At 41.4% G+C, this 14,494-nt stretch overlaps 1 protein-coding gene across 1 annotated transcript in view; it reads right to left on the bottom strand.

Annotated features, from left to right (window-relative positions):
* The window catches only part of ZFPM2 (zinc finger protein, FOG family member 2), a 13,709-nt gene extending 4,763 nt beyond the window's left edge, over nucleotides 1-8,946 (bottom strand). The window contains exons 1-2 of the mRNA XM_010152191.1: nucleotides 8,727-8,946; nucleotides 1,178-1,402 (exon numbers count right to left, since the gene is read on the bottom strand). Coding sequence (XP_010150493.1) covers nucleotides 1,178-1,402; nucleotides 8,727-8,946 — 445 coding nt within the window. The remainder of the gene's footprint in view (nucleotides 1-1,177; nucleotides 1,403-8,726) is intronic.
* Nucleotides 8,947-14,494: the final 5,548 nt, after the last annotated feature.

Here is a 14,494-nt window from a genome sequence, read left to right on the forward strand (position 1 = left end):
TCAAGGAATACAAATACTTATCTCTAGACTGCAAGAAGATATGGCCACTCAGCTCATGACTGAAAATCTTCTCGACACCTAAGCCAACGGTATGTCACTAAATGGAAAGAGCTGAAGCAAGCCTTTTACACAACAAACGCGTGACTTGTGTTTCCAGAACTAATTCAAAATTAATTCAAACAGCACACTCAAAGACTCTCAGTAGGAATACAAATACTTATCTCTAGACTGCAAGAAGATATGGCCACTCAGCTCATGACTGAAAATCTTCTCGACACCTAAGCCAACGGTATGTCACTAAATGGAAAGAGCTGAAGCAAGCCTTTTACACAACAAACGCGTGACTTGTGTTTCCAGAACTAATTCAAAATTAATTCAAACAGCACACTCAAAGACTCTCAGTAAGGGGGATAAAACTCCTGCTGAGTTCCAGATTTTTAATCTCAGTAATTTTGTAATCCCACTTTCTGTGTATTCATGTATTGTAACTTTAACAACATGGACAAAGAATATATAGAGAACTCTGGACACTGCTCCTTGAAGCCTCCTGCCTAAGAAGCCTACTCCAGGACTCCAAGATCTTATTTGGATCTTGGATTGGAACTAGATGATCTTTAAGGTCCCTTCCAACCCAACCCATTCTATGATTCTATAATTTCAGAAGGAATTGGCTCTCTGGTGGTGTGTGTTTCTCCTCTGAACATCCAAATAGAGTAGGCAGTCAAGCAGACTCATCCAGTTCCAACCCCCCTGCCATGGGCAGGGACACCTTCCACTAGACCAGGTTGCTCAAAGCCTCATCCAGCCTGGCCTTGAAGACAGCAGTGGATGGAATCCTGAAGTAACTGACTGAATCTCACAGAGACCAAGTAGCATTAGTCTGTGTCTGGATTCCTGAGTACACCTTCATCAGTAAACAAATGCTGCCTTTATGCGTGTGTATTACACATTAAGAGAGAGACAGCATTCAAATGAGGATTAGTACATAAGGGAAATGACACTGGTTTCGTGGAAGAGATGCTTGGTGTAGAACACAGGTCAGAAAATGTAGACATCAGTAGTATCGACACCTAATGCTTGCATAGTTTTGCAGAGACATTGGTCCGTGGAATGTCTACAGTGAATAATTCTTCAAATAGCTAAATCTAGAAGATGCAGGAAAATACATGGTACTTACCACTGTGAGAATTTAAGTGCATTTCCAGAGCTCTTGCATTAGAAAAACTTTTGGTGCACTGCGGAAAGGGGCAGACACTGGATATCTGCTGAGCACTGTCTTCATTCTCCTCCGACAGCTGGGGACCCTCTCTTTGCCTCCCACTGCAGTAGTACATGAGATGGGCCTGCAGGTTCCGCTCACTTCGATACCAAATGCCACAGGATTTGCAAGGGAATATGTCCTCTACAAGCAAATATAACCAGGTGCAGGTTAGCCACGGTGCACTCAGTGCCAACCAATTAACATAGCTGGATTAACTTCCCTCATTTCCCCATTAAACGCATGCTTATTTAACAAAATACTGAAAATAGAGCCATGGGTATATTAAAATGCCACTTGCAGGTGAGAGACTGAATGTGAGAGACCATTGTTTCTTTCAAAAGGAGATTTAAAAATAGTTTATGCAAAAAAACAGCTAGAAGTTTTTGGTATGTAGTTATCTTAATTTTTTTTTTTTTTTTTTGGTGACTATGCAGTAGTAATTCAAGAACAAAGCTGTGTTTCCAAAACATCACTATTCAACAGATGACATCTTTCAATTGTCCTTTTTGCTTCTGTGTGCCTAAGTCTTTCCACCACTGGAGCCTGGAACTTTTGAGTGCTAATTGCAGATCGTTCTGAAGAACGTATATTTTTGGAATGCTTATGCAGTTATTACTATAAAATCCTGTTGCACTGATATCCAGGAGGCCAGACTAGATAATGCTTCCTTAAGATCCTACAGTGTTGAATGTAATATTATACTAAGAAGCAAGTTTATTTCCTGAGTTCCTGTTATTACTATTAGAAGTTAAAATTTCTAATGTACTTTTGTCCTTTTGTGTTTAGTAAATTGTTGCTGTTCCACTTTTCACTATGCAAAAGGAATATTTTCTAAGAATAATGCATTTTTTCATTGTCTTCTATCCCAAAGTGTCAGCATCCTCGCTGAGGGGAAGACAATGCAAAGGTTGCACAGAGTGCTTCCCAGCAGCAGAGGGAGTAGATATTTTGATCATGTAGAGAAGGCTACACTTAACTCATGTGAAGAGTAATAATGAATACTGCCTATTTACACAAAGCAGATAGATACTTGGTTGTTAATATCCTGGCAGAAGGACACATACACAGTACATGTTGTGTATCTGTCTCAGAAGGACAAAAGACCTGTTTGATCCGTCTGAAAGCTGAACTTCCATCCAATCAGGAAGACTAAGGAAGAAAACCCAGCCCTTTAGGGTACATCTACACTAGTAAGTTAAAAGTGACAGCGTCCTGTCTGCAGCACCTTGTTTAAAATGGTAAATCACAAGAATCAAACCTTTGACACTTTTGGATTATGTTAATTAACACCTTCCCCATTCCTGCACACAGTTCAGGAGTTACCACAGGCCTAGGATCATGCCCTGTAATAGGTTTGGACATTTGCCTGGTTTTGAGACTAAGAGAGGATAAAATTAGGAGTACAGCCAGACTGTGCCAGCTGACCTCAGGATAAGAGAACGGGCAATTTCAGTCAACATCAAAACACATTTCAGTCAACATCAAAACTCCCACTGACTTCAGAATGCAAAAACCTGCTAGTGGTTGTGATTAGCCTAGTCTTGAAGAATGGCCAGCTGCTCTGAAAATACAGCATGTGTAGCTGATGATGTAATTAATTATCATTCATGACAATTTATGTTTCATTTCAAATATTGATATGTATAGAACAACTGCTCTTATCCAGTTCCTTTGGGTGAATAAAATTGGAGACTCCAACCCATTGAAATGGATGAGTCTTTTATTTGTTAAATATCTACAAATTCATCCCGAATTTACATTGCTTAGTTGCATCTCTGACTGCATGGCTAATGCTCATCTATTTTTCTGCTCATGAATTTGCATAAAATGTTTTCACCACTACCAGTTACTATTTTTCCCTTTGCCACTGAATAGCTGTACATGAATTTAAGACATAAACATTTAATGGAGCAGTTAGTATTCCAGTATATACCACTATTAAAACATTATTGATATAGCTTGCAGCATTTGAAATGTTCATCTCATGTGAAAGCTGACATTTCAGCATTTGTTTTTGGCTTGAAATGGTTTCAGAAAGTTGAACTGCTGAGGTTTCCAAAAGTCAGTAATAGGAAATTTTGATATGGGCAACATGTCCTATTTGAATTCATTTGACTGCATGCTGTCACAGAATTGAACTTTCTGATTATCTTAATGAATTTGACTTCCAGCCATCTTTATTTCCTATAGGCTTGATGGCCTGGACAGTCTGTAGCTCCAGTTATGCATGGCGAAGACGTGACTCCAATTACGTGCCTTGCAGAGGAAATGCATTTAAGGAGTTCTGCACGGTGAGAGGTTGGAATTCCAGGGAGAACAATGTACAGGGATAGGATCTGAAACTATTAATCCCCTAAAGTGATGCAAGATAGATAGGCCACTGAAATTATGTTTTAATTCTTTAAAAGCAAAATATTTCTATTTGTTTCAATGGATCGTTTCCAAATATTTCAATGGATTAATTCAGAAAATGAAACATTCAAGTTCAAGATGAATGAGCAAAAGGTGATACTCTAATTTTGATTTTTCAAATAGAAAATGGTAAGAAACACTAAAAATAAATCCCTACAACACTTAATTTTTCTAGATTTTTTTTTTTCTCCAGATGTCTAGCGAAAGAGTGATTACGAGAAGCCTCATTAAAAATCTAGATGTGCATTCAGTGTATTACTAGACTCACATCTACCTCAAGACTTTACCTAAGAAACTGAGTTTCATCACCTCAGCAATGAAATGTGGGAACAGCCCCATCTGGTCAGAGGCAGAGTGAGAACCAGGGTGGAAAGTTCTGGACAGTGAGACTTGCTGCTTCAGCAACCTCTAGGAGTTAAGAGCACAGAGGTTATTTTGAGCTGCAATGAAATAGCAATTGAAAATATTGCTATTTGAAATAGCAATGATCAGTGTGGCTTTCCAGGGCTCTGCGAATGGCAGTGCTGGCAGCAAAGGTGGTTCCAGAAATTTGATGCTGTAGAAATCTGACTACTTTGCCAAAGCCCAGACATGGCCTGCAGTAGCTTTGAACAGAACCACAACCTCAGCTGAAACGAGCTGTGAACGAGTCTTTGCCCTTTAGGAGAGGTAGCTCCATCCCTGGTTGCTCCCTTGCAGGTGGTGCCTGTAAACTCTGGTCTGCTCGAACCGTAGTAACTTGGTGGTCCATTTTAGGAGCTTCTGACAGGTTCTTTTGGAAAGGTGCTGTATGGTGCTAAATGCTGGTCCCATGAACTGGTAGGGCAGCTCACAGCAGCCCCACTGCTGGGGTAAAAATGAGCCCACTTAGCTAAAGGGCTTGAGGTTGCTGCCAACTCACTCTCTGGAAGGGAGGAGTTGGAGGACTTAGACATTTTAAGGTTGATGTTTTAAAACAGGCTAACAATAAATGTGTATCTATCAAGATTACTTACCCAGAAAATAAACAATTACAAAAAAGGTTTGTCAAGATGTTGAAGAGGGCTAACTAAAGTTGCTGGGGGGAGGAACCTCAATCTATCCCACTCCTACCAGTTTGATGCCAGTGCCAGGAATAGCTGCTCAGAGCCTGGAGAAGGATCACAGGTCAGCAGGAGAGCACCTGAAGAGCAGCAAAAAGGAATTCCAGCCACTCCATCCAGCAAGTGAGCTTAATCAGGGGCCCTACTTTAATGCCTCTGTGCAAACACATGGAGAATAAACATGAGGAGTTAGAGATGTGCACATACCTGTGGGGCTACAATTTTACTGGCATCATGGAGAAGTGGTGGGATGGCTTCTATGACTGAAGCATTGGAATGGAAGGATACAGGCTCTTTAGGAAGGACAGGCAGGGGAGACAAGGAGGGGGTGTTGCTCTGTAGGCCAGAGACCAGCTGAAGTGCATGGAGCTCAGGCTGGGGATGGATGAGGCACCAACTGAGATATGGGTCAGGATTAAAGAAAGGGCAAAAAAAGGTGACATTATAGTGGGTGTCTGCTACAGGCCACCCAACCAGGAAGACCAAGCGTATAAGGCCCTCTACAGACAGGCAGAAGCAGCCTCATGTTCACAAGTCCTGGTCCTCATAGGGGACTTCAACCACCTTGATATCTGTTGGAGGGGCAACACAGAAGGGCATAAGCAAGCCAGGAGGTTTCTGGAATGTGTTGATGACAACTTCCTTCTCCAAGTGATAGAGGAACTGACGAGGAGAGGTGCCATGCTGGACCTTGTTCTCACCAACAGGGAGGGGCTGGTGGGGGATGTGAAGTGGCCATGAAATGTTGGAGTTCGAGATCCCTAGAGCAGCGAGGAGGGTGCACAAGCTCACTATCCTGGACTTCAGGAGAGCAGACTTTGGCCTCTTCAGGGATCTGCTTGGTAGAGTACCATGGAATGAAGGCATGAAGGGAAGAGGGGCCCAAAAAAGCAGGTTAATATTCAAGGATCACCTCCTCCAACCTCAGGAGCAATGCATCCCAACAAAGAGTCAAGCAAAAACACCAGGAGGCCTGTGTGTATAAACAAAGAGCTCCTGGACAACCTCACACACAAGGAGGAAACCTACAGAGTGTGGAAGCAAGGACAGGTAGTCTGTAAGGAATACAGAGAAATTGCCCAAGCAGCCAGGCATCAGGTTAGGAAAGCTGAAGCCCTCACAGCATTAAATCTGGCCAGAGATGTAAATGAGCAACAAGAAAAGCTTCTATAGGTACACAGGTGACAAAAGGAAGATAAGGAAAATGTGCGTCCTCTCTGGAAGGAAACAGGATACCTGGTTATTTGGGATATGGAGAAGGTCGAGGTATTCAACGACCTTTATGCCCAGTTCTCACTGGCAAGTGCTCAAGCCACAGCACCCAAGTTGCAGAAGACAAAGCAGGGACTGGGAGAATGAAGAACCACCCACTGTAGGAGAAGATCATGTTCCAGACCATCTAATGAACCTGAAGGTGCACAAGTCCATGGGACCTGATGAGATGCATCCACAGGTCCTGAGTGAACTGGCATATGAATTTGCTAAGCCACATCCATCACATTTGAGAATTTGTGGCAGTCTGGTGAAATTCCCACTGACTGAAAAAAGGGAAACATAAATTCCATTTTTAAACAGGGAAAAAAGGAGGACCCAGGGGACTAAAGGCCAGTCTCACCCCTGTGCCCAGCAATATCATGGAGCAGATCCTCCTGGAAACTATGCGTATGGAAAATAAGGAGGTGATTTGTGACAACCTACATGGCCTCACCAAGGGCAGATTGTGCCTTACAAATACGGTGGCCTTCTATGACGGGGTTATAGCACTGGTGGATAAAAGAAGAGCAACCAATGTAATTTACCTGGACATGTGTAAAGTGTTGGACACTGTCCCACACGATAACCTTGTCTCTAAATTGGAGACATGGATTTGATGGCTAAACCATTCAGTGGATAAGGAATTGGCTGGATGATTGCACTCAAAGAATTGTGGTCAATGGCTCAATGTCTGAGTGGAGACCCATAATGAGCAGCGTTCCTCAGGGGTTGTTATTGGGACAGGCGCTGTTTAACCCCTTTGTCAGTGACATGGACCGAGTGCACTCTCAGCAAGTTTGCTGATGACACCAAGCGGTGTTGTGCGGTTGACACTCTGGAGTGAAGGGATGTATTCCAGAGGGACCTGGCCAGGCTGGAGAGGTGGGCCACTGCCACCCTCATGGAGTTCAACAAGGCCAAGTGCAAGGTCCTGCACCTGGGTTGGGGCAATCCCAAGCACAAGTACAGGCTGGGTGGAGAATGGATCGAGAGCAGCCCTGAGGAGAAGGACTTGGGGGTACTGGTGGGTGAAAAGCTGGACATGAGCCGGCAGTGTGTGCTGGCAGCCCAGAAAGCCAACCGTATCCTGGGCTGTATCAGGAGAAGTGTGGCCAAGAGGTTGAGGGAGGTGATTCTCGTCCTGTCCTCTGCTCGTGTGAGACCCTACCAGGAGTACTACATCCAGCTGTGGAACCCTCAACATCAGAAGGACCTGTTGGAGTGAGTCTGGAGGAGACCATGAAGATGCTCAGAGGGCTGGAGCACCTCTCCTGTGTCAAGAAAGGCTGAGAGAATTGGGCTTGTTCAGCCTGGAGAAGAGAAGGCTCTGGGGAGACCCTGTTGAAGTCTTCCAGTACCTGAAGGGGCCTACAAGGAAGCTGGGGAGGACTTTTTACAAGGGCCTGTAGTGACAGGACAAGGGGTGCAGAGTTATTTAGATTGGATATCAGAAAGAAATGCTTCACAGAGAGGGTGGTGAGGCACTGGAACAGGTTGCCCAGAGAAGCTGTGGATGCCCCACCCCTGGAAGTGTTCAAGGCCAGGTTGGATGGGGCTTTGAGCATCCTGACGTAGTGGAAGGTGTTGGAGCAACACGGGAGTTGGAACTAGATGATCTTTAAGGTGCCTTCCAACCCAAACCATTCTATGATTAATAAAAACAACACAAAACAGCAGTGTGAAATATGTTACCACAGATATTTTAATTAGTGCTGTCTGAAGAGCTTGAAGATGGTATGACTGTTTGAGAGACAGTGTAATTTGATGTGTGCCTGAGTGTCAGATCATGTGCCTACATGTGCATTGACACCTGAAATACTGTGTTGAGTAGTTCATTATATTTAATTACAATCCTTACAAACCATGGGAAGCATGGGGAAGTGCTCCAACATGGGATCTGAAGGGACAGGATTACAAAGTGCTGAGATCTAAGGATGTGCAATGTGTCTAAGTGATGACTGGTAAGGATGATGGTAACAGCTGAAATATTTGAAAAGTACTTAGAAAGGAGGATGTGTATTTATATACAACTAGGGTTGTATAAATATAAAAAGCAATAATAAGAAAAAGTTAAAGAAATGAAATTTAATTCAAGCTGAATTGTCGCATTTCAGAAACTGACTTATCATGTACTCATGTTCCTCTTCTCTAAGGACAGCACTTAATTACGTGACGTATTTTGTCCATTATAGGGTCGATTGATATCCAGAGGACATTAAAACATTCTTGGGTAGCCAGATTGAGTGGAGATGCTACAATAAATCAGGGCTGCTATAAGGCAAGATCTCCACTGCATTTTGAAACAGCCACTGAATAGATGTGTTCTTTCTTTGCATTGACTACCATGAATTATTACCAGAAGCTTACTTGAGCAGCAGAGGCTGGACTTTGTGATCTAACAGGCCTATCTTACCCACTTTAACAGTTTCTGATCTGATGGCCTGTGGGAGCAGATCACAGAACTTCCACAGGAGGGCAGGTCAGGTGCTCTGGGTGAGGCTCTTGCAGAGCCCAGCTGCCAGACTGCTCTTCTTCCTGCTTTGATATCTGTGAGCTCATCTGAGATGATGGGAGAACAAAAGCAGGCTTTGAGCTGTGGGTTTTAAGCTATGTGGTTTCTGTGGTCTTGAATTCTCTACGGCTGCCTTAGGTCTTCATATGTGCCTTACAGTACTGCTGCTTTAAAAAACCACCAGAGAATAGTATTCATCACTTACTGTTCACAATAGCCGTAGGCAAAATAGATGCCATCGCAGCTTGTTGCGGGAGCAGTTGTATTGAGTCCAGCAGGCGTGCAGGATACATCCCTTCCGTGAGAGTCATCTGGCTAGCAGCTTGCAGCCTTGAGTCAAAATCTACAACAAAGGCAATCAGCTCTTCACCCTCTGAGATGGCCTTGGTTGTGGTACACCAAAGCTGCCCTCCTACAGGAAACATAAAAAGCAGTAAGATTTAATTGACAGTATCAGATTCCAGAACATAAAACATCAGTGCCATATCTTCACCCTCTTTTTTATGTTTTGATGGTTTGTTCAAGGTAAAAAGGCAAGTAATTTTCACTTTCACTGTCTTCCTTCTACCAACATAGGAATTTTCAGTGTGTAAGAATAACAGTTTGGGGATACTTCTCCTAATTATTTGCAGAATGAATGTTCATTTTAATTTTTCATTTTGTCCCCTAAAAGGCCAGCATTAGGAAATCAAGGTATAGGTGAAAACATTTTATATGGCACTTTTCTAATCATTGCTTTTCACCAAAGTTCCTGTATATTTTTTTATAACTTTAAGTTTTTTTTGTTTTGAATACCAAATCATAGCATAATAAAGCCAAACAGCTGCAAGAAAGAAATCAGATTTCCTCTTAAAGGCGTTCTTCCTCTCCCTTATGTTTGCCACCCTCTTTCTCTGAAAAAATCTTCCCTTATGTAATATTCTTCGTAACATGACTGCTTTATCTCTGCTTACACTGACTGAACTTCCTGAAAAGAAGATATGCCAAAGATCTGTTTCATAAAGGCTTATTCAAATAAAGGTTTGTTTAAAAGGGGGGGGGAAGGTGGAATAACTTCCATCAAGCAGTAAGATACACTATAGCTCTGTGCTGCAAATGTCACGTGTAGTGCATTAAAAAGAAAATTAACTATGCGAGTACATCTACTAATGTATTTGAATGCGATAGTGAATGCTCATTTATTTAACATGTTTAGACAGGCAAAGCACTTATATTGTGTTATCTACACTCTCAGGCCTAGATACATATCCAATACAGTTATGCCTGAAATAATGTTGCATACTTTATATGTTATAAACCTTTTTTTTTCCCCCCTCAGGTTTTGTATATATAGAAAAAGCTATATGTTGTATTCATTAGGCAAGCAAAAACTGTACTCGTTTTGATAAGTAATATTGCTGTGTTTATCTTTCGGCATAACTGCCTTTTCAACTGCACTTCATTTTTTTCCCCTCAAAGAGATTATAGTTTTAAAACAACTTGTTGCAAAAATCTGGTAGAGGAGATAACAACAGTGTATGATATGTCACAGCTAAATGGAAGAATTAGGACATTGTTTTAGAGAAATCTTGGACAATTAATTAAACCAGTCTATTAGCTTTCAAAGATGAGCAAACAAAACAGCATCCGTGACAATGTGTTTCAGTGGAAAAATAATGCTAAGCTTCCAGACCTCAAAGTGGTGTAAAAGTTTCAAAGCTGAAAACCGTCTTTGTATTCACCCTTTGGTGGCTCCAAAGTTTACAAACAATTTACTGTGATGGGACCAGAGCATACTAAGGTTTACTACATTCCAAAATTACAGCATTAAGTGGTGCAAATCTGAGTAATTTCCTCTAAGGAGTAAGAAGATGAAATGTGAAGATAGTGCCATAAATGTCTACAAATGCAGAATCCTAATGCCCAAGCAGGAATTCAAACATTTGAGAAGTACAGTCTGACTTATTGCCTGATATGTCAGGAATAAACATACAGAAGCCTTCAGAGTTGAATTGCTGTAAAATCTGTCCAAAAGAGAACCAGGCTAAATTCCTAAAGCATATTTAATTAGTCTCACAGATAAAAATACGTGATACACACGCTGTAATCTGAGAACCTGAAACTGGGTTCTCACTGCACACACCACACAGCTCATTTTCTGGGAGGATCAAGGTTTCCATTATTAACATGCACTTCTACTTTATTTATCTACAGAAAGTGTAGTAATCAACCAACATGTTTCAGTATATTGTAATACAGAATAATAGCTCTTCCTAGACTGTATTATTCACTGAATTCCTTAAGAAAATAAAAAAAAATTAATCACTGCAGAAGAACCAAGTGACTTTCTCTATCCCCGCAAACATCTTGACACGCCATACCCTTGGGGGGAAGAGAAGAAAGTGTAGTTGATTACTAGGTCTCCAGCTGCAATCAGTCTGGATCAGCTAGAAGGCTGACTCAGTCTCCTGGCGTTACAGCTCCTTAGGGTGTTGACTCACGTTGGGCAGCAGATCACACTCGGACAGCTGAGGCGGGCAGTGACCGGGGCTGCCTGCTCCACCCAGCTCCTGGAGGCTGTCACACCTACGTCAGGCTCAGCCGAGTGGGATGTGCAACAGCTTTGGAAGCACAGCAGTCTCCAGCTTGGCTTATTAAAGGAAACCGGAAACACAGGTATTTAATCCGCTCCTGCATTTGAATATAAACTTTCAGCCCAGCAGGATTCAGAGTCAAGATTTATATTGTTACTTTGTTTTCTTTCATCCCACTCTATAGAAGTTGAGGCATTTAAGTGACATACATGTCCATATTTTCATCCGTACATGATACGGTGTGAAGTTAAATTCCCAGATGAACTCCCAAATGAGTCATGCTCCCTACAGCTCCTGGAAATGCAGAATACCACCTCTGCCACAACGTTCACCCATAGGGACAGGACAGAGTGTAGTCCCCTCTTGCCCTTTCCGTGCTTGGTTGCATGGGGTAAGGTAACACCTGCTGTTTTGGAAGATGCAAACAACTTCATTCCCCTTAATGCAGTGAAGCTGGCCTTCATGCCCAGCGGGAAACCAGTGGAAGAAGTCTTCCTGAGCCTTCTGCACAGACAGGAAAATGGAGTGCAGAGAAGCTGGCAGAGGCTTCCAACTTTAATTGGAAGTTCCAGTCATGACTATTATATGAATTAGGAGGTCTAGAAGGTCTAGACACCCTTGTCAGGGATCAGGGCTTCCTTACAGGTGGTGCATACAAAACAGGAAAAAGGTTCTTGCCTCCCACAAACCGGATATAGACCATTTGGAGTGAGTCCAGAGATGATCAGAGGGCTGCAGTACTTCTCCTGTGTCAAGAAAGGCTGAGAAAATTTGGCTTGTTCAGTCTGGAGAAAAGAAGGCTTTGGGGAGACCTTATAGCATCTTCCAGTACTTGAAGGGGGCTACAAGGAAGCTGGGGAATGGTTCTAGATAAGCTTTACCAGGCCAAATCTCTCAGTCCTAAGAGAGACTCAGTCAGAAGAAGAAGAGAAAAGAACCTCCAGATATGTTCCGATAGGGATGAGTGACTAAAGTGCCTCAGAAATGAAGTGGTGGTTATACTATTTGGCTAGAAGGCACGACAATGGCAGACTGATGATTTTGGCCCTCTCCTCACCTGTGGTGAGTAGACTGGTCATCCATTTATACTCAAAAGGGTGTTACTGGTTTTACAGGGTGGGGTAAGAACAGTCTTACTCTTGTTCCAGTGCAGAAGGGAAGTTTTTGAAATACCAGAAAGCTTTGTGAGACTGGAAAGCTGTTTTCTCTACAAGTCTAGTTCTGACTCTGTGAAGTTTAAAATAAGCTTCTTGAGCCTGCAAAATATTGGTTTATATCTGTCATTAAAGCAAAGAAATGTATGTGGTACCTAATACATACATGTCAAATGGAAGATTAAAATAAAAGGTCGCTAAACACTGGGGTTTTATTTGAACTCTTTTGCTAGTTGATATTGAAAGGAATAAGAAATGCTCATTTAATCACTGAAAGTTGGGAAAGTTAAAGAATACCTCGTTGTGCAAACTAGAGGAAAAAATTCCTCCAGTTACATTCCAATTGCATTGGCATGAATTCTTTATCAAATGACAGGAGGCACTGAAGCAGCTCTCTGATACCTTCAGAGTTTCCACCAAATGGAAAGGTTATTTCAGGATTCTCTTCTTTGTCTGCATCTTTCACTGCAAACATTTTTGCTGCTTGAAAAAAACCCAACACCCTTCAATAATAAAAACCAAACCAAACCAAACCAAAAACCTCAAAGAAACCAACTTTCTATGCAAAGGAAAAAGTAAGGTACTGATGTCCCTGAAAAACTGTGGACTTACTGTTCTTTGTAATGTTTATGATCAAGATTCTTGTGCAAACAGATCTGGTTCCTAACAGGAAGCTTATAAATCATACTCATAATTGCTGTCAAAACTGCAGTGGAGTGTACTGCAAGTTTCGATAATAAAGAATAGAGTCACAGTTCAAACTTGATTACATTTTGGAAATTCATGCTGCTCTTACAAGAATCAGTGGTCTTAAATATCTTTTTCTGCTGCCAAATTTTTCACTTGCACTTTTTATTATTTATGAAATCAGTGTCTGCACAATGTCATGCAGACCTTTGCTGATAAACTCTAATTAAGATTAAGACAAGCCTTTTGGAAAGGATCCCATCATTAGCAAACATGATAAACACAAAAATACTCCCTACTTGTCAACCAGGAGCAATTCAGTAACCTAACAGTATTATCTGTTGCTAGGCTACAGAGCTGACAAAGCTTCAATTATATTGTATGGCCATACCTATAGAATACTGTATAAGCAAAATGTATCTAATATAAAAGCATTTAACTTCATCCACGCTATCTGTAATTCATGGCTTCTTTCAATGGCAAAAATCAGGTTAATAATTACATAGAATGCTGGAAAAATCTTCTCGATGTGTCATGTGTGCACAGTTTTTTCTAATTTATCTCTGTGATTGATAGACATTTGCTTTGTAAAAATAATAAAATGCAAGCAATGGGATGCTGTAAACCACAAGCGGAACTACATCTGGGCTCATCAAGATATGGAACCACACTTAGTATAAAAAATATATAGTAAATTGAACCAATTAAATCATATTTAGATGCAGTAATACTCTATCTTCTGTATTCAGAATAAGGAGTTCTGTGGTGATAGATATGCATGCTAATATAAAACTTTATTTTATGTGGGACAGACATCTAAAATACAAGAAAAACTTGCCTTTTTTTTTTTAAGCAGCCCTTCATTCTTTCCTTCTACACATGGATTTTTTTTAAAACAAAGCAACCTCTGTTATCCTACCTGGAATCAGCAATTTGCTCTGAAGACTTAACTAAAGCTGTGGCCCATCACCCGCTGATTCTCAGAACCCTACACCCCTTCCAGGGAAGCCTTCCAGTGGTGAGCTACCTTTTTTTTTTTTCCCCCAGTTATTCTTGGGTAGACCTGAAGGAGTGATCATTTGGAGTATGGGGGTCATAGCCTGAAAAAAATTATATTTAAGGACAGACTTCTCTGTTAAGTTCACTGGGAGAAAAGAGCTTCAAAATGGATGGAACTATAAAGCCTCTTGATTCACACCGTTGCTTTTAGGAAAAGTGGCAAGAACGCAAGTAGCTAAAAAATGCTTCCATTGAGTCCAGCTGTTCCGTGGGAGGAAGTACAGCTATCTTTTTCACAGATGAAGAAGCATATCAGCAATATAAACATATATTCAAAGGCAATCTCAGTTTTCCTGTCTTAAGTATTAGTCAGTTTTCTTTGCTGAACAATTTGAGTCTAGTTTTTTGACCCAGAAATGGCATATATCTTTAATAGAAATTTCAGAAATCAATGGCAATTTCCATTAAAACCAATTTTCAGTGCCAGTTAATTCAGAAGTACTACTTTTGTGTAGTAAAATTTGTGCTTACTGGATTTGATTGTGCTGCTGCAACAACAT

The sequence above is a fragment of the Eurypyga helias genome, unplaced genomic scaffold, assembly GCF_000690775.1.
Source record: "Eurypyga helias isolate BGI_N326 unplaced genomic scaffold, ASM69077v1 scaffold3755, whole genome shotgun sequence".
NCBI classification, from domain to species: Eukaryota; Metazoa; Chordata; class Aves; order Eurypygiformes; family Eurypygidae; genus Eurypyga; species Eurypyga helias.